Below are 19,603 nucleotides of genomic sequence, written 5' to 3' on the forward strand. Positions count from 1 at the left end.
AGCGTGGTTTATGCTTGGAGCTTCTCAAGTGCCACTGATTGTGAGACCGAGTGAAATTTAATCAAGTTTCCCAGAGTTGTGGCAGCCGCACAGGGTTGTGCACGTGCAAGGCAATAAGGCGGAGATGCAAGCGAGCTGTGTAGAAAGCTAAGGCTAAAGCAAAGGCTGAGGCGACGGCAACGGCAACGGCGGCGTCGGTGGCGCTTGGGTGCACATGAAACAAAGAAAACAAGTCTCAAGTGCCTGGCCATTGTTTGTGCCAGTCAAAACTTTGCCAACATCCCAGTCTGCTTGCTTGCTGCCTGCTGCCTGCTTGCCACCCACTTGTAATTAAAAGTCAGGCATATTGATGCATGAATGCTGTTTCCATGTTTGCATTCGCTGCCGCTGTCATTAATTAAACACACTATGAAGCTGGCAAAGCTGTCAAGCTTTGGCCTGGACAGCATCTAACTAATTGTGAGTGAAGTGCATTTCGTGCATTTGCCTGACATTTGCAACAGTAACAGAAACTGCAACATATAGTGGCATATATATATATGTAGGATAGTCAGCCATATATTGTAGGAGTGTGTTGCATGTCTTTTGCGTTGATTGCTGCGTTTAATGTCAATAGTGTTGAGTCAAAGCTAATGGAAGCTACGACCACGAAATTGCGCGTAACTTGGCATAATATTGACCAATATGGCAAATTGCGTATACGCCACGTTGCACAACAATCAACACACACACACGGATACAAACAGTACAGTGAGTGCAGTACAGTGCAGTGCATTGAAGTGCACTCAGCAAGTCAGCATCACGCAACAGCTATAACAAACAGCGAACTGACTCTTGCAACCACATACCGGTCCGCAAATATGCAAACAGGCTGCTTGCAGTCCAAGGCACAGTGCACAGAGAACACAGAGAACACACAGTGCTGCACAGAGTTCGGCAATTGGCGTCCGAGTTGCTGCTGCCATGCCACACCACGCCCTGCCGCAAATGCTGAAGCTGTGCACATCAACGTAATAATTGTAATAATGCGAATGCCGACACTTGCGGCCAAACAAACAGCAGCAACAACAACACCAACTACAACTACAACTACACACAGCTACAACAATCTTGTCGATGTCCATGGCAGCGCGTCCAAATGTATGCAATGGAATAACGTCAACATGGACGCTAGTCTCTGCGGCTTAAGGTCGCTCAACCTCAACCTAAGCAAGACATCAGGCATCAGATAATGTTCTTGAGATGATGATGATGATGATGATGATGATGATGATGACGAGTACGACGAAGTGCAGCAGCTATCCGGGCGCAAACTTGAAATGAATTTGCATAAACTTTTAGCACGAACAAAGCAGCAACAAACACCAGACTTTGGCCTAAGCTTCTCGCTGAGCGAGGTGCGCTGAACAAGTTGCCAAGCATTTTATGTATGGTACACAGAAAAATAAATCCAAAGAGGTCTCAATAACTGGATAATTCCAGATTTTTTCAAGCCAACTTTTTTAATCTCGAAATTCTTAAGTCCGGCATTAAAATTTCATATTTAAATGAATCTTTTTTTAAAAAAGCTAAAAAGTGTTTTTGGTATTTCATTAAATATTATATTATTTGATTAATATATCCTTCTGAAATGTTATGAATCTAAAGTTTGTGAACCCAGAAGTGCACATTAATAATAATTCACGACAGCTTTAATAACTTAGCAATGAGCACAACAACTGAGCGAGAAAACAAATTCCAATTATAAAATAAAATACGATTGATTCCAGTATATTGTACGGATAACTGATACTAAATGTAAAGTATAATTTGATAAACTTAAATAACACTGCTTCCTGCTGACTGCTGTTCTACTTTCGACGACCACTGTTCAACTTCTTACGACTTATGATCTGCTCTCAGCAACTGATGATTTATTACTGACGACTGATACTGATAACTTAGTGCCTATCGACTTGCTAACGTCAACCGATACCGAAAGGGTATATCGACTAGCCTCTATCGGTGTTACATTTATATCCTAAATCTAGTATTAAAGGCATATATCATATTATCTTTTTAATCCTCAACACTAAGTTCAACAACTTACTCCTGAATGATGACATCAATATATAATCCATTTAAGTATTTTTTTTTTGTTGAAACTCTTTTTATTTCATGCAGTTGGCAACCCTCGCAACTAGTTGGCTTTTCGGCAACTGCCAAGATAGCTGAATTGTTCCCCCTCGCTGACCTCACTCCTTTTTTACCATCTCTCAACGTCTTGGTAAATTGAAATATGCTCTCCTTTTGCTGCAAAAACAAGGTGCTCAGGTGCCGCATCATAGCGAGGTAAGGACACGTAAAGCAAGGGCTGGGCAATGTTCATGATTTTTGACAAGGGTTGGCACTGTGACTGCCTTGTCTTCTGCCCTTCTATATCTTGTCTGTCTGCTAAAATGACTTTATTTGCAATATGGAAATATTTTTCATTATCCTGACGCTGCTCGAGCTTTTGCCTTGGACCTGTTCCCTGTTATCGTTCTCGTTCTCGTTCTGATTCTCATTCTTTCCAGCTGCATATGTCAATCGATGTCAGTCAGGCTGCCAAGCTCTCAGCTCTACTATGCTACACATACTCTCTGCTCTGCATAGCTTGCGGTATATTTTGAGCTTGTCTCGACATATTTTATGGCAATATTTTTGATGTACCGTGTTAGACACGCACACACACACGCACACACACACACATGTTGCTATGCCTGAATCACCCACTTACTTTGCAATTTCGCAAGACAACGTGAATTGATGGAACTCTCAAGCAAACAAATCAAATTTTAAATGGAAAATAGCACAAGTTTCTCAAGCTAGGTCTGACTTAATTTAACACATGTTCTACATACTGCACTTGACTTTTTAGCATTTAAAAATGACTTATTAGCCTTTTAAATGCTAGAAAAAGAACAAAATGTCTGAGAAGTTTTCATCTATATTAAAGATCTATTCAATTTGTCAGCAATAAAAACAAAATTATATATACAATATAGAAGAAATAAAAGCACAGACAGCAATATAAGTTTTTTTTTATATATATATTCTTTATTTATTTACAATCTATCTATCTAAAGATAATAAGTAAATTCTATGACGAAGAGAATGACAGAAAACTTTTAATTTTTTTTACATGTAGAGGTTATTTACAAAAAATTGTATTTACTACCTCTCTTTGGGTTGTCTAAAGGGGAGATCAAGGGGGTGGTGCCTTTTCAGCCGTCGGCGATGTTGGCTAAGCAATATAAGTAAATGTGTTTTTAGATTTAATAGAATATATGCAGATTAGCTTATTTCAGAACTTAACATACTAATTTCCAGCATTAAGTACTCGCTATCAATATGATAGAAGTGTATTATAACTTACAAAAACAACTTCAGTATTTATGATTTCTTAAAATTGGATTCTTCAAATTTTAGAAGTTATTTAAGAAATTCTTTTGTATGGGAAAAACACCTACTGGTCTTAGTTGCATTGACAATCTGGTATATTTTGTACTCTATGGTATATTTTATATATTTTATATCTTTTGGTATATTTTTGAATTCTGTGATATATTAATTTGGTATATTTTAAGAATAATTCCACACTTTTTTGCCTTAATTCAAAATGGGTATCGGGTATCGCATAGTCAAGCACTCTCAACTGGAGCATTTTACTTGCTCTATTTTAATCGGCACGGATTTCGCATAAGTATCAACAGCCGGTCCATTTCTGCATTCCAGTGCATATCGATAGTTTAGTTGCTTTATAAAGAATTTGAAAATGACGCGGTCGTTAAATAAAGCGTTAAGAGTAGAGTCGTCAGATAGATCTTAAGTCTAAAGTCGTCGCCAAAAGTTGTAAGAGAAAAGAAGCCATAGAGTCGTAAAAGTGAAGTCATCATCAAAAAATTTAATTTAATTGACACTAATATGTTATATAAAATACTTATTATGAATACAATACTTGTGAAATAAAAACCAAATAAAATAAATGTTTATTTGTCATGTTTTATACATTTATTTAGAGCATTCGACGAGAAACACATCAAGTAAGAGAAAAATCTAAAAAATAGAAATGTTGCAAAAACAAAACATTAGGTAGAATATTATAAGCTACGTTTTACAATTAATGTTTAAATTTACTACATTTTATAGCTTCCTTAATGGTATATATTTCAATAACTGTTGCACTCAACGGGCAATTAAATATTTCAATTAGAAAGAGCAAATTAAACCAACATTTAATTATGAGCTTTTCAAATAAATTCAAAAGTTCAGCTAATTAAAGTACTTAATAGGCAGCACTTAATATTAATATTGAATTCAAAATTATAATGTTCGCAATGAAGCTAATCAATGTTTTAAGTGCAATAAAGTCAACAGCAAACTAAAGGTTAAGCACTTTTTTGCCTTCAATGTTCAGCTTTCATCATCAATTACATAGTAAGCATATTGCGAGCATCCATGGATATTTGCGCAATGCAAAGCATAAAAATCTCCATCTCTTCTGGCCAGATGCCACACAACACATATCGAGCTCACTCGACTTGAATGTTTGTTCTTGCAGATGATGACTTTATCAGAGTCATCTGCAGTGGCCAAGTGAGAAGATGCGTGGACAGGGGAGGGAAACAGCAAAAGAGACGGGCTTGACGGATATGTGTCGAGTGGCGAATAAAAAGAGTGAAAGTTGTAGCACCAGAGCAAACAATTTCGCAGCTGCTCTTGAGTCCACAGGCTGAATGTGCATTTGTCCGTTGGGAATTGATAAAAGTGCTAAAATTCCACATAAAAGGGAAAAAAATTTGTTAATTATTTATGAAGTCGAGTTATGATTGTGTTTATAGCACTTGATTTGATATGAGTGCCAAAAAATTACACAGAATTAAACTTATCGCTTATTTATTAAGTTAAGTTATGATTGTGTTTATAGCACTTAATAAAATAATTTCAATTAATCGGCACATTTTACTTACTAAAATTCCCAATTGGATTGGTGCTTGGTTAAGTTAGCTTAGCAACGTTCGAATGCAAATATTGAAAGTGGAAAGCAAATCGCAGAGGGAGAAAAAGAGTTTGCAAAGCTTTGCTCTGCTTTTTATGGCCACGTTTTTTATGCCAATTGCCAGGCAAGGACAAAAATTACGCGCATTATCCTTTCGTCTCTAGACTCAGACGAAGACTGAGAAAGAGAAAGAGAGAGGGAGCGAGAGAAAAGGAGAAGGAAAAAGACTTTAGCTGGAGCCAGAGCCAGAGTCGAGTGATAACACGGCATTTGCTTAAACAAGCATAAATGTGAGTTGCTAAAAAAAAGAAGAAAAGTTCCCCGGCCATTTTAATTTGGCTAAGTAGCGCCAGTGACACTGACATCGACTAAGCGAATGCCAGAGTGAGACAACAATACTCAGCTAAAGAGAGATAGAGAGAGAGAGGGAAAGGGAGAGGGAGACAATATGAAAGGTTGCAAATGCGGATACGGATACGGATACCTTTCTGTCGGGCTAGTTCTAAAAAATACAACAACAAAAAATGCGCTAATTTAATTTTAACTTTGTTGGCAGCTGGACAGCCCCCTCTTCCTTTTCCCCTTCACCTTCCCCTAACCCTGTCCCACTTCCCTTCACAGCCTCTGCCTTGACGGCGTGTCTGTTGGCTTATTCTCTTTTGTGTTTGATTTCGTTGTCAGCGTCTTTTGGTGCTTTATGCTTGTGGCACACTTTCCGCAACGCATTAGCCAACTTCCCCAACTCCCCAGCTGGCCAATCCTTTCTCCTTCCTTCCCCTCACCCTCTCCCTTAACTTAACTGAGGCGAAAGAGTAAAAGTAAAATATTTGCCCGGCCATTGCAAGTGAGCAGCGCTGATTGCGGCACTAAAACGAAACGAGTTCTTGTGCGACGATAAGATTTTCCAGCACAGCCCTTACTTAATTCCTTCCTACTCTGTATACCCTTGCTTTGCCATACACAATAAACCGCCACCATCACCCGATTTAATCACACTGAAGTTTGTCCATTTGCCGCTGGCCATTTTCTTTTTTTTCTGTTTTGCGTTATATGTTTAATACCCGTGCCGCCTTAAGGAAACTATCCGACTTGCTTCTGTTCCAACTCAAGGCAGACTTGTATTAATAGAGCGCAGGTATTTTATAGTCGAATTCATTGACGTTACTCCAGTTAAGTCTATCTTATGGACAAAGTTTGCGAGTGGCTTTACGGCAGTTGGCACCTACGCCCACAGTGAGTTTCGTTTGCCAGCCCGGGCCTGACAATCGACAGCAATTTGCCACAGTCGCTGCCACAGTTGCTGCCACAGTCTCTGCTCGAGACGCGAGTCAGCAGCATTCATCGCCGTGCGGCATCATTGACCAAATTCGTATTCACAAAGCATCCGATAAGCATAACAGTTGTCGTCAAGTGAGCGTCGTGCCGCCGGCAAACACCTTACTCGGTTAAAGATGGAGCTGAAACCTTAGCTGTAGATGTGGATGTGGAGTTCGAGTTCGACTTGGAGTTGGAGTTGGAGTTGGGGGCAGCAACAAATCGTCGCCAGCTGCCATCGACAATAAAACGTTTTACAATGTAACTAAGGCGACGACATGCCGACGCTTTGGACGTGCCTCCCTTCCCCACTCACCCACCACTTGCCACCTTGCCACCTTGCCACCCTCGACATTGAATTGAAAATCCTTCTCATGTGCTGCAATAATGTGCTGCGAATCGTCTGCGCCAAGTGCAACAATGTTAATAATTGTTTATTGCCACATCTGACATCTTTGCCCTACAAAACCATCGAGTCTCTTCGCTATTCAATGTCGTTAAAGTAATCGATTGCAATTATCACCGGAAACAATTCAGAAAGCGCAATCTGAAAAAACCTCCATCTCGTTCTAGTATTGAACTTGACATGGAATACATTTAATAGTGATAAGAATTCTCAGCAAAGCTACTGGGAAGCTAACTACACAGAGAGAAATATTGCGCTCTTACGTCTGACAATTCTCGATCTTTAAAAAATGCTTTAAGCATGTAATCCAGATTGAAATCCCTTAAATTCATATTATAGAACTTTCATCTTGACTAAAGAATTTGCCTTTGACATTATAACATCAGAACTTTATCAAGTTTTTTTTTGTGTATATACGAATGTGAAACGATCTTTTGGGTATTCAGTTTATTTATTGCATATTAAAGTACAGTATAATGTCGATAGTGAAATCTTTTTATTTTTATATAAAAATAGCATTTAACATTCCCAATGAGCTAAACTCATAAGTGTAGATACATGTTTAACTAACCCATTCCTAGATAATAAATCAATTTTGCACTTTCTGTGCGGTTTACAAAATTTTTCGTAAACAAAAAATACAATATAATAAATAACTATGCAATTATTTGATAGATGCAAGTTAAAAGGTTTATTTAAAATAAAATCATGAAAGAAATTAACACTTTAATATAATTATATCTATTTTCTAATCTATTTTTTATTAATTATTAAGAAATAGATATAATTATAATAAACTTGTGCTAATCAAGCAACATGAGACAGATATACCTAATATGTAACAAAGTTACAGTCATGTATGCTCGACTGTAAATTACCCGCTACCCATATCGAATAAAAGCAAAACAGTGCCGTATTATTTTAATATATATACCAAATAATATACCGCAAGAAAGCTAAAATATACCGCATTCCGTACTTGGTATATCGGTGAAATACTACATTCAAAATATACCATAGAGTTAAAAAATACCAGATAGATAGATAAAACCCGATTTGAGTAGATGTAATTTGCTCTACAAAAGTATTACATAAATAAATTCTTCCATTTTTATAAGATCACAATCAAGTTCAAAACTTATAATACCCTTCTATCCTATGAGTAGCGGGTATAATTATGTATGTTATGTTACACACAATACTTTTAAACTTTCTATAGTGCAAATATAATTTTGATAAGCCTGGCACTTATAAAAGTTAATCAACTTAGTTGTTGGCTCAGTTTGCAATTTACAATAATGAGAACTAGTCTATTGATATTTGCGCTCAGTTTAGCGTTTGCTTACAAGTTGTGCGTGGCTGAAGATGAAAGTTGCCTAAGAACCGATGGAAAAAGTGGATATTGGGTGCTTAAAAAGCAATGTCCAAAAATCCTCGACATGTTAAGGCGGAGATTATCCGGAATTCCATTTACGGCGGAAGAAAGAATATATATAAATCATTCTAGATGTCCAGGCTCAAATGTAGCGTACATCTTATATTAATAAGCTTAAGCTAACTAATGCTATTCTTCATTTATTCAGCGATTAGTGTGCTGCGAGGAAGACGTAAAGGTGATTGAAGGAATTCGAGTGTTGAGCGAGCAAAATTGCGGTCAATTTGGTACTATGAAAACCATTGGAGGCAAAGAAGTTGAATTAATGTCCAGACCCTGGATGGTTTACCTGACTATAAACTACAATGCAACTGTTAGCTTTACGTGTGGTGGCACTCTAATAAGCAATCGTAAGTAATATTGATAATGATAATAATATATACTACAAATATAATTAAATTTTATAAACACAGGCTATGTACTAACCGCTGCACATTGTTTTAAAAATGGAACACTGTGAGTTATAATTTAATTGTGCATAATTTTTTGGATTGAAAGCATTTTATTTTATCACAGTCAATCAGTGCATTTGGGGGAACATAATCTATTAACGGAAATAGATTGTAAACAGAAGAGAGGATCATTGATATGCGCACCGAAAGTTCAAGTTATTCAAAATAATGAAGTCTTTCAACATGAAGAGTATTCTGCGAGAACTAAACTCAATGATATTGCCCTGGTGAAGTTATCAACAGATGTATTATTTTCAAGTAAGTTAATTCTAGTTCACTATTCAATTTGAATATAAATATTGTGTATTTTAATCATAGACAGCGTCAGGCCAATTTGTTTGCCATTGAATGAAACACTGCAACAATTATCCAAAACAATTGACAAATTCTTCGTTGCTGGTTGGGGAGAACTTGGTCGCTATCGGGCATCTAATGTTCTAACAGAGACAATCGTCTCAAATTTAAATAAGACACTCTGTGATCGATCCTACAGTGGCATTCCAGCTCTTGGCTCGACTCAACTCTGTGCTGGTGACATTGGAAGAGACTCGTGTAGTGGCGACTCTGGTGGTCCATTAGCCTATGTGACCCATCTGTATAATAACTCGCAACGCTTTGTACAGTTTGGAATTACCAGTTATGGATCGCCAAATTGTGGTGATGGTCATCCTGGTGTCTACACAAATGTCGGCAACTATATTCGCTGGATCGCCAAGAAAATCGCCAAATAGATTTTTATATTATACAAATTTATGTACAACATATATATATTTTTTTAATTGAATCTTTAATACTAATATTTCAATGCATTACTAATCATTCAAAATGTGTTACGCAAATATACAAATATGCGAATCATTTTCAGCCCGCTGTCTTATCTGGACTAAAATATATATGTATTTACAAATTACTGCCTATAGAAAAAGCTTTTGACCATGAATCAATCATATAAATTATAAAGGTTGCAACCCATTAACTAATAGGCTACATTTTTTTATTTGTATTCATCTATCAATTTTTATATAATGTAAAAACATTAGTGCTCGACTGTAGGATGACCTGTGTTTATAAGTGCACTTATTAAAAAAAAGTACTAAAAACAAGATTTTAGTCATAGTATTAACAAAGTAAGAACCGACAGTTGAGTGCGCTCGACTGTGAGATACCCGCTACTTGGTTTAAATTAGAGCAAAACAGTGTTGTATTATTCTTAAAATATACCGTATTAGTATAACGCAAAACTACTAAAGTATACCGAAAGCTATATTTGGTATATTAATACAGTAGTTACTACATTCAAAATGTACCATTAAGTCGAAACAATGCCAGATTGTCGGACAATACATCCAAAAAATTGAAACAAACTTGATCTGTGTACATATATCTCTATCTCTTATAACTTAGTCCCTGAGATATAAACGTTTATACGGAAAGACGGACATTGCAATATCGTTTCAACTGTTGATGATGATCAAAAATATATATACTTTATGAGGTTAAAGATAACTCCATCTACTTTTTACACATTATTTTTTGCAGGTATAAAGTTCAACAATATGGTAGCAGTAATCCAAAAGGTGTATATCAACATCTTGAGGAAAGAGCAAGTTCCACAATTAAGAAGTAATAGTACAATTTTATTATACGATTAACGAATGTTAATTTAATATAATATATGTTATTTATTTGCATATTCGAATTATGCTTACATTATTATATAATTAGCCTTCAGTTCTACGAAATTATTAAACAATCTTCTTACGACATAATTATCATCAAATCGCGAGACAGCAATAAGCGAATACACTTAGATTGTTTCGAGAATTTTGTTATCTACATCTATTGATATAGGTCTAATTTTGCGAACTTTGCATTTTTCAGTTTAATCTCCGTAACCTTAATAATTCGGTGTTACTTTTTAAGACTACAACTTTTTGATGAAAGTGCGAGCTTTTAGTGTGTCCTAATGCAGTTTGGTTCATTCCAAAGATCCACACAAACTATAATTTTATTTTCCCCCATTTTCATAAAAAACAAAGTTGAAGAAATGTCATTCCTTAAAACAGACAAAATGCAAATATTGCAAACCAATAGTTTAGCACGAAACACATATGTACATACACTATATATTCTTGATAAGCTCAGATTCCTTATGTACACTAATAATACATACAAAATACCTGAAACATCTCAGAGCTGTGCTCAGTCAGCTTCAACTCTTCAATCGCAATGTATAGAATCAGCATCAGATTGTTGATTTTCGCTTCGTGTTTGGCATCAACACTTGCAGTTGCCGTAGTTGAATACACTGGTATAATATAGAATCTTGAATAACTGAAGTGAAATATTAAATATCAATTCTACTACGAAAATATTTAGCGGATGACTTTTGCACCAGACTCGATTTCAAGCCAGGATATTGTGTGCCTATAAACAATTGTACGCTGGTTAAAAATATTACTGCAAGAAAATCGGAAGCAACATCGGAACTTACAGCTGATGAAGAATTGTACATCAGAAATTTCTGAATGCCCTGTTCACAAAAATGTTATTACGTTATTTGAAAATTTCCATTCTCCAAAGACTGAATTTGTTTATTTCATTTCATAGGGGTTTGTGTGCTGTGAAGATGCAGAAGAAGTGGCAAAAGGCGTTGATGATCTGAACCCAGACGAGTGCGGAGAATTTGGAACATCGAAAACAATTGGAGGCAGAGAAATTGCATTGATGTCCAGACCTTGGATGACTCTGCTTTACATTCGAGACGAGTTGGATAACGAGGACTTCACGTGTGGCGGAACTCTAATAAACAAACGTAAGTAAATTAGTCCACAATATGTAATATGCGCTAATGTTCCCTTCTAATTTGGTTTTATTTTAATAGGCTATGTATTAACCGCTGCTCATTGTTTCACTAGAAAAACGCTGTAAGTATTATATGGTTTATCCATAAAGTATACATGTTATTGATTAGCATCAATAGTCGAGACGATTTAACCATGTATGTTCGTCTATCCGTATAGAGCGTGTATTTTTTCAAGTTTATTTTACATTTTTTCCACGCCCACTCTTGGCTCTTACGATCCACATACAGACGTAATTTTAAAGTTCTAGTGATCTTTAACATACACCCGCTACCGATAGGGTATCATAACTTTGTTCAGGCAAGAAATGTATGTAACCAGCAGAGGGAGATATCTCCGACCCTATAAAGTATATGTATATATTCTTGATCAAAGTCAACAGCCAAGAAGTTCTAGCCATATCCGTCTGTCCGTATTAAGACTTTGATCTCAGAGACTATAAGAGATAGAGCTATTATGTTTCTATGCAGCTCAAGTTTGTATCAAATTTTTGCCACGCCCACTTCGACCTTCACACATCAACTAAAATCGAATAACAAGCGTAATTTTGAAGCTAGAGTACTAGAGAATTTTTGGTGCATACAATTTTAACTACAGTTTTTATGATTTCTGAAAATTTGGTTGCGATACGATAAAAATCAATTTACCAAATGTAGCCCATGTTATAATTTTAGAAATTTTTGCGGTATATTAATTCAGTATATTTAAAAAAATTAATACCGCACTGTTTTGCTTTTATTCTTTAGCTTTCTTAATTGTTTTATATTTTTTCTACACCCACTTCTGCCCTTTTTGCGAACCGCATTGCAAACGTAATTTATAAGCTACAGTGGTTTTTAGTACACAGAATGATAACTACAGTGTGTTGATTTCTTCCAAGATAAAAGTCGTAAGAAGATATTTAATAAATAATTATGTATCGCAAAAAACGACTTCTGCAGTTTGGGTCTTAGCTACTTTGATTGGCAATCTGGTGTATTTTGCAGTTTATGGTATATTTTGAATGCCAGAAAATATATATATTGGTGTAATAATTTGGTATATTTTAAGAAAAATACTGCACTGCTAAGCCCTTTTTTAAAGTGTGTAGTGTGTCTCACAATCGCGCTGATTTAAATTCTTTTTTTAATTCTACATTTTTTGACTTTTAAACTTAGATTGTACGTCCGTCTTGGAGAACACAAAATATCCCAGGGAAGAGATTGCACCCGAAAGAGGGGAGTGGAAACGTGTGCGCCGCCAGTTGAGGATGTGGAAGCGGATCGAGTTTATATCCATGAAAATTACTCATCTATCACTGGCCACAATGATATTGCTCTAATCAAACTCTCACGAGATGTTGAATTCAAAGGTGCGAGTTTATTCGTCACACTCTCATTAACAGATTTCAAATAAATTTTATTCACTTTTCACAGAGAGCATTGGACCCATTTGTTTGCCTGTCAACGAGACTATTCAACAGAGTGTGAGCTCAATGGAACTATTCCATGTGACGGGTTGGGGTAAAACCGAAGTCCGCTTTGCCTCCGATGTTCCACTAGAAACCGTTGTTCGCCGCAAGGATATCGATAACTGCCAGAAATCTTATCGAAGGCAAATCATCCCAGCTCAACTGTGCGCCGGTGGCCTTGGAAGGGATGCATGCAATGGAGACTCCGGTGGTCCATTGGCATATGTGAAGTATTTGGATGGCCGACAACGCTTCGTTCAGTTCGGAATTGTCAGCTTTGGATCATCAAATTGCGGTGATGGCAATCCAGGTGTTTACACAAATGTCGGTAGCTACATTCGCTGGATCGCCTACAAAATTGCCACAAAATGAATTGAATAAAAATAAATTTTAATTTACAAATTAATGAAGAAGTGCATTTAAGGTAATTTACAATAACTTCAAAACTTTTTACTGTTCCTTGCATTATTATATATTATAATAAAACATTGAAATTTGCAAATTCTTTTATACCAATTGGTAAATTTTTGTCAACCTGATGCTAAATACTTTTATAGTATATTCACATATATTTATATGTTATATAATGCTTCCACAGATATCGATACCAGTTTATCAAGACTTTCAACATTTATGCTTGAATGAGAGAATGTGTAAAAAATGATGATGGAATTGTTTCAGTATCTATAAACCATGGTAGTCATTCTGTTCGAATAATTTCAGCGCACAATTTTCAGTGTTTTGTCGAGCTATGCATAATACCTACATTTTAAAGTATCTTAACCCTTTCATGCCCACTGTTGCATATATGCAACATTGACTTTACATTTAACATTTACATTTTCGTATTTATTTATGTTTATGGATGGAGAAATGTTGCCTAAAAGGCAATATTGCAGTAAGGACATACCAAGGGTCTTAGAGTATCGAAAATCGGAATGAAAGATACTTGGGGTTCCTTTTAATCATTTATGGAAATAATATTTTCTATATGTCCCCATTTTAATTTGAGCATGAAAGGGTTAAGTCTTTTTAAATGTACATATATTCATTCAAATATGTATCGTTCTGCTTCTTACATGCATTATAACTATGCATTATAGCTACATTTTAAGGTGTCTTAAATCGATTTTCTTTTTCTTTTTTTCATATATGCATCGTTCTTCATTTTATGTGTGTTTTAGCACAATTTTCAAGCACCTCATTTGACTTGCACTTTCAAAATCATTGTTGCTTTCTTTAAAGTATTTACTGCAATAAATCATATTGTGAACAATTACCTTTTCTTTTACACAGTTTCTTTCTTTTTCAATAACTCTTGATTATGATTAACATTCGTACATTAGGTGTAAGACGATCTTTCGGCTTCTCCCTACCAGACGTATAGAGATCGTTGAACTCGGTGCAGAGTCAACATTCCCTAGTGGCTATAAATAGAAGCATTGTTGCCAGAAGGCCTCGACTGTTTAGTTCCGCTGCCGGCACTTTCAATCTGCCACTTCCTATGCATCTAAAAATACCACCGATGCACCCCAATCCACAAGCAACACGCGCCGCATCAGCTGTCTCTATTGCGTTCCCCACATCTGTCTGTTTACATATTTAGAAAATGTAGTTCGCAGACTACCCCAAAAGTCTTTGGTTTGGATGCTGCATCTGCATCCAATATGTGGCAGTGCATCGAGTATCGTCATGGAGTATAGAAGTGCCCCCATTCTGCCTACGTACGCCGAGTCTTGGTGTGTAATTATTTCATAGATAAAATACGCTTCCATAATTGATTTCTTAATCGCGTTTGCAGTGTTCAAAGTGACTACTCCAAGAAGGATTCACTCTGCCAGACGCTTTTCCCATACAAGACGTTAAGAGAACCCGATCCCGTTATCATCCTCATAACATTGGCTGTGGTTATTGGTTCCTTCTGTCTACTCAGCGGTTTCATTCTTCTCTGTGTGGTATCAAAGGCGTGGCAAGACGAAACATCCGAGGCCATATTACTCATGGGTAAGTGAAGTTTAATAAATACGTGATTAATGCGCAGACATCCGATTAATCGACACTGTTTTCAGGAATTGGCTTCTTTATCACATCGTTATCCTGTGTGACTTGGAAACTGACGAATGCCCAACGTCTGGCGCAGCTACAAGAAACAATTTCCATTTAACTTTAACGCTTATCTGTACAAAATATATATTTATTGTATATCAACATTTTAAGAATTGCATTACTTGAGTCAGTCTGTTTCGCAAAAATAAAAAAGAAATACAATTGCAGATAAGCAGCTGGGAGAAAACTCTGACGAATTGTAGTTGCAGCAAGCAAAAGAAAGACGCAACCTACCTCAATTGTTCTACCCGAGTGCAGCTTGAACCGAATCTGAGCTATGTTCCTACCTGGCTCAGCTGTCGTACCTGAGCTCAGTTTGCATCGAATCCTCAAAGAGGCCACAACTCTAAGAAATGCCACTGCTGAGACAATTCCTGTTGATTCCCGCGCTGCAAATGTTGCAGCTGCCACAGCGTTTTCTAGGCAAAATTTCCGATTTATGTCATACACGAAATTTCCAACGTTACGTGAGGTAAGTGCAAACAACTTATTCCAAGTTGTTATACTAAAATGTGCATTTGTACAGGTTTATGGAAAATAATTTATGCCCGGTTTAATCGCAATTCAAATACAATTTGAGCTAATCGAATCTAATTCCAACGTAATCAAAGCAAAAGACAAGAGAGACAAGAGTCAAGAGACGTGAGTGAGTGACGACATCCAGAAGCTACTCAGGCGACAACAATTGTAATTTTGCGCAGCAATTTCGATTCGTCTGCGATTTTGTGAGTCAACTCACGTATCTCTCGGATGCCAAAAATAAGTGAGACGAAAACAAATTTGTGCGACTGTCGAGTGTTTGATTTCAAACTGAGGCAATGCTCAACTGCAGAGCTCCAGAGCTGCAAAAGTCACAACTTGAGAGCGCGACAATTGATCAGAATGTTCGGGTTTTTCTCCACACCAGAATCTCTGGATAAGTCTCTCGCAATGCGGGTAAAACACAGAACCGATCACAGTCCGCGGCGCGATTGCAATAAAAGTCTTGAGTCCAGTGCACTGATCGGTTAGTTCATTTCATTCTTTCCATAAGTGCAAACACATTCCGGATTACACATTCGTTTAGAATTCTAACGATGAGCGAATATAAACGCGCCTTTAATTTCGTTGTACGCGCCATCGCCGCTGTCAGCCTCTTGATCGTTATGGCCGCTTTCCACCAACAGGACGACGATGCTGGATCCCACTATATACATCCCAGAAGAGTCATGCAGTGAAACGTGCCAGCTAAAACTAGACCTAAGTGTATATTGTATATATAGCTACGACTTAAGTATTTATCGCATATTAATTTTGCAAATAAGCAATCAGTTTACATAAATCAAATTACAATAAATAAATGGAATTAAAGGTTTACAAATAAATGTGTTTTGCCTCTGAATCAACGGAAAATGAGAAAGTGCAAATACCCTAGAAATGTCATCTACCCTACTAGGAAAATAATTTTTAAAAATGTCAATCAATTCATAAAGGAGAATTTATTCTATCTAAGACTAGTTTAGCTTTATTCTAAGCATACTGACACCATTCAAGCTCAGACATACATACGAGAATGTATGTATAATTAATCTTAAAAGCGAAGATACTTCAATATGAGTTGTCGAGCATCGCACGCATTACCTTTCTATCATTTCAATACAGGGAGAGCAGTCTGAATTTTCAAATTACTTTTGCGGAATCGGGCAAACCCGTTTATTTTCATTATGCAAATACTGGAAGCATAAAAATGCAATTGTTTATTGATTACACGCTTGCATTTCCTCTATCAGCAGTTGCAGTGGGATTTCACCCGGGTTTTAATTTACCCAGAGCTGGTAATTCCCAATCAATCAATTCATAAACGAGTACTTATTCTAGCTGAGACTAGTTTCGCTTTATTCAAAACATACTAACACCGATACATATTTATAATTAATCTTGAAAGCGAGATTTAGCTGAGTGAAATATTCCCAGAACAGATTTGTTCAACATTTTGTTGTCGCTCAGTTATCTTTGCACTGACTTGAGCTCTCGTCTCGGGACTGGGACCAACTGCTTTCGCTTCTCTCGCTGTCGTTGTCAACTTAAAGGAGTTGGATTCATCATCGTTGGTCTTTTTGGCCGTTCGTCTACTTCGAAGCAGTAGTTTCATTTCTATAAAATTGTTGACTGGAATTTCAGGTATGTTCACATTTCACTGTCGCCACATTGATTGATTGCCGAACTGCAGACTTGTCAGCTTTATAGGCGGGAAGAATATCATAATATCCGGTAGACTAAGAGCGTTGCAAATTAACAATTGTTTAAACAGACTCGCAATTATTTCCCGTTGATATTTTATTGCACTCGTTCACATCTGCTATTCGAGAAACGTATGCAACTGCCTCACAACGTCAACTTGAGTTCTTTCAACTGTCTCTCAAAGAATTCTGGCAACTCCCACTCCCGGTCTTTTCAAGGTTACAGCCCCTGAGGCGCAAAACAATGCGGCTGAGTACTCGAACTCAAGTGTTTGCCATTGTTTGTTCAAATTCGATTATCCGTTTTTCATCGAGCGAACAACTGGTATTTACTTATGGCATTCCATTGACAACATGAATAGTTATTTACGTTTAATACATTTTATAATTTATGTTAAGACAGAATCCAATTGTTGCTTGTTGATGGAGAATAACTTTAAATTTGTTTACTGTCATTTGTATGGCAACATATTTATTTATATTTAAGGAAAATTAAAAATTTGTAATATGTATTTCTATATATACTTGTCTCGGTTCAATCGTCTTATTTTATATCATTCTAGCTCCAGGCCTCCTCAAGCAGTTGTCATGGCTTAAGAAAGAGCTTTACTGTGGTTGTTAAACAGGCTAAACGTTTTATAGTCGGTAGGTGACGTCCAAACTGAGGTAAATTTAATACAAATTCAACACCAAAGAGGGCGCAGTAATTCATTTTAAATGCTATTCACCGGCAGATGGCGTCAGAGTGCGGGGTCAGTGCAGATATGAATTGTATTTCAATTCAGGTTAATTTTTTCAATTTATAAGAAATCATTTACACAAATTAAAATGAATTACATATATCACGCTGTTCTCTGCTATATAAAGGGCAGCATGCAATTGCTCAGATGCAATAGTCGTTCTCAAATCGTTCGATCAGCATGAAGTCGCTTATGCTTGTTAGTTGTATTGGCCTGATATGCATCATTGCATCTGGCTCAGCTGAGAGTGAGTTCATCTAGCTATATAACTAGAATACAAATTTAATTTTTCTATTTTCAATAGAACTTAATCCAGAAGGATTGCACGAATTGGAAAAACAAGAATGCGGAGTCCATAAGAAGGATTTACCTTTTATTGGTAATGAAAACATTCCTAGTTCAAGACCTTGGATGGCACGCCTTAAGGTTTCAATTGATGGAAACGATCCATTTGAATATATAGGAACCTTAATTAGTGACCGTAAGTAAACCATATAATCGTAGTAGGATTTTGAAATTGGATGATAACAGCCGCAATTTGATTCACAGAATTTGTTTTGACCGCTGCGCATATTGTGGACGGTACTAGAATGTAAGTCTATATTACCTATATAAATATCCCGAAGTAAGATTTTAATTTTTCATTCAGTTATTCAGTGCGCTTAGGTGTCGGGGAAAATTCGACAGTTGAGAAAATCGACGTCGAAAAAATAATTACGCACCCAGATTTCAAACTTAATCCTATTACATATAATGATATAGCTCTGGTGAAACTGGCTCGAAAGGTCGATTTCAAAGGTGAGCAAGATATTTGACTTATGACATTATAGAATTATTGTAAATTGTCCTTCCATTGAATGCGATTCCTAACAGAAAACATCAGTCCAATCTGCTTGCCTGTAAATGAGGATCTACAGCAAAAGGTGGAAACTCTGGAAGGTCTGCTGCTAACAGGATTGTCACATGGAAACACAAACGCTGAGAGAAATAATATACTGAGTGAAATAAATGTTTCACGTGTCGATCGTCCAAAATGCTCAAAGTCTTTCCGAAATTTTACAATAGAGCCAACTCAAATTTGTTCCACTTTGAATGAAATAGTATGCGTTGGCTCATCGGGCAGTCCACTGAGCAGTCAAGTTGAATATTTAGGTAAGGAGCGCTTTGTTCAGTTTGGCATCGTTTCTTTTGGATTAGGCGATTGTTCCATGGGAGCGAACACGAATGTAGCAAGCTTTATGCCATGGATAACTGCTGTGATTGGAGAAAAGCCGTTGTGAGCTGTAAATTCAATATTAATCATTTTCATGTATTCGACTATTTAAAATGTATTTTCTTATTCACGTTTGATTTGGCTTAAGACCAAATTCCCAAACGAATAAAACAAATATCCTAGATGGGAGGCAGCTCAATGATTTCAATAGAAAAAAAATACAATTTGAAGCAAAAAAAAAACCTATGCTTGTTTTTATTCTATGTTAAGAAATTTAACTAATCAAAATATATTTTTAATGAATCCTATGGTCTATGTGATTTGGCTTTGATGAAACTAAATCTGCCGAAGTGTGTCAATCAAGTATAACGAAATTAGCTCTTA

The 19,603-nt window shown here is 36.5% G+C and overlaps 4 protein-coding genes across 4 annotated transcripts; all 4 read left to right on the forward strand.

Moving 5' to 3' along the window:
• The first annotated feature begins 8,033 nt into the window (after positions 1 to 8,033).
• On the forward strand, positions 8,034 to 13,457 carry LOC117572476 (serine protease grass-like). The gene is made up of 10 exons (XM_034255324.2): positions 8,034 to 8,263; positions 8,324 to 8,525; positions 8,589 to 8,631; positions 8,692 to 8,885; positions 8,946 to 9,355; positions 11,064 to 11,174; positions 11,238 to 11,442; positions 11,512 to 11,554; positions 12,649 to 12,842; positions 12,907 to 13,457. Exons 1-10 carry the CDS (start codon positions 8,039 to 8,041, stop codon positions 13,311 to 13,313), a joined length of 2,034 nt encoding a protein of 677 aa, XP_034111215.2. The 5' UTR covers positions 8,034 to 8,038; the 3' UTR covers positions 13,314 to 13,457.
• Positions 13,458 to 14,489: 1,032 nt separating this feature from the next.
• LOC117572480 (uncharacterized) lies at positions 14,490 to 15,280 on the forward strand. Its single transcript, XM_034255330.2, has 3 exons — positions 14,490 to 14,680; positions 14,743 to 14,945; positions 15,011 to 15,280. The coding sequence occupies exons 1-3, from the start codon at positions 14,589 to 14,591 to the stop codon at positions 15,103 to 15,105; spliced, it is 390 nt and encodes a 129-aa protein (XP_034111221.2). The 5' UTR covers positions 14,490 to 14,588; the 3' UTR covers positions 15,106 to 15,280.
• Positions 15,281 to 16,088: 808 nt separating this feature from the next.
• On the forward strand, positions 16,089 to 16,403 carry LOC127565562 (uncharacterized). Its single transcript, XM_052004669.1, has one exon. It carries the CDS (start codon positions 16,124 to 16,126, stop codon positions 16,262 to 16,264), a length of 141 nt encoding a protein of 46 aa, XP_051860629.1. The 5' UTR covers positions 16,089 to 16,123; the 3' UTR covers positions 16,265 to 16,403.
• A 793-nt stretch (positions 16,404 to 17,196) lies between these two features.
• Positions 17,197 to 19,403, forward strand: LOC117572478 (serine protease grass-like). Its single transcript, XM_052004667.1, has 6 exons — positions 17,197 to 17,207; positions 17,830 to 17,911; positions 18,311 to 18,487; positions 18,556 to 18,598; positions 18,656 to 18,804; positions 18,880 to 19,403. Exons 3-6 carry the CDS (start codon positions 18,418 to 18,420, stop codon positions 19,284 to 19,286), a joined length of 669 nt encoding a protein of 222 aa, XP_051860627.1. The 5' UTR covers positions 17,197 to 17,207; positions 17,830 to 17,911; positions 18,311 to 18,417; the 3' UTR covers positions 19,287 to 19,403.
• Positions 19,404 to 19,603: the final 200 nt, after the last annotated feature.

Source organism: Drosophila albomicans, chromosome 3, assembly GCF_009650485.2.
Source record: "Drosophila albomicans strain 15112-1751.03 chromosome 3, ASM965048v2, whole genome shotgun sequence".
Classification (NCBI taxonomy): Eukaryota; Metazoa; Arthropoda; class Insecta; order Diptera; family Drosophilidae; genus Drosophila; species Drosophila albomicans.

Coding starts and splice junctions, on each gene's coding strand:
- LOC117572476 (XM_034255324.2), top strand. CDS start 8,039: ATGAGAACTAGTCTATTGATATTTGCGCTCAGTTTAGCGTTTGCTTAC. Junction 8,632..8,691: donor TGTTTTAAAAATGGAACACT/GTGAGTTATAAT, acceptor ATTTTATCACAG/TCAATCAGTGCATTTGGGGG. Junction 11,555..12,648: donor TGTTTCACTAGAAAAACGCT/GTAAGTATTATA, acceptor TTTTAAACTTAG/ATTGTACGTCCGTCTTGGAG.
- LOC117572480 (XM_034255330.2), top strand. CDS start 14,589: ATGCTGCATCTGCATCCAATATGTGGCAGTGCATCGAGTATCGTCATG. Junction 14,681..14,742: donor CCTACGTACGCCGAGTCTTG/GTGTGTAATTAT, acceptor TCGCGTTTGCAG/TGTTCAAAGTGACTACTCCA. Junction 14,946..15,010: donor CGAGGCCATATTACTCATGG/GTAAGTGAAGTT, acceptor CACTGTTTTCAG/GAATTGGCTTCTTTATCACA.
- LOC127565562 (XM_052004669.1), top strand. CDS start 16,124: ATGAGCGAATATAAACGCGCCTTTAATTTCGTTGTACGCGCCATCGCC.
- LOC117572478 (XM_052004667.1), top strand. CDS start 18,418: ATGGCACGCCTTAAGGTTTCAATTGATGGAAACGATCCATTTGAATAT. Junction 18,488..18,555: donor AGGAACCTTAATTAGTGACC/GTAAGTAAACCA, acceptor TTTGATTCACAG/AATTTGTTTTGACCGCTGCG. Junction 18,599..18,655: donor ATTGTGGACGGTACTAGAAT/GTAAGTCTATAT, acceptor TTTTTCATTCAG/TTATTCAGTGCGCTTAGGTG.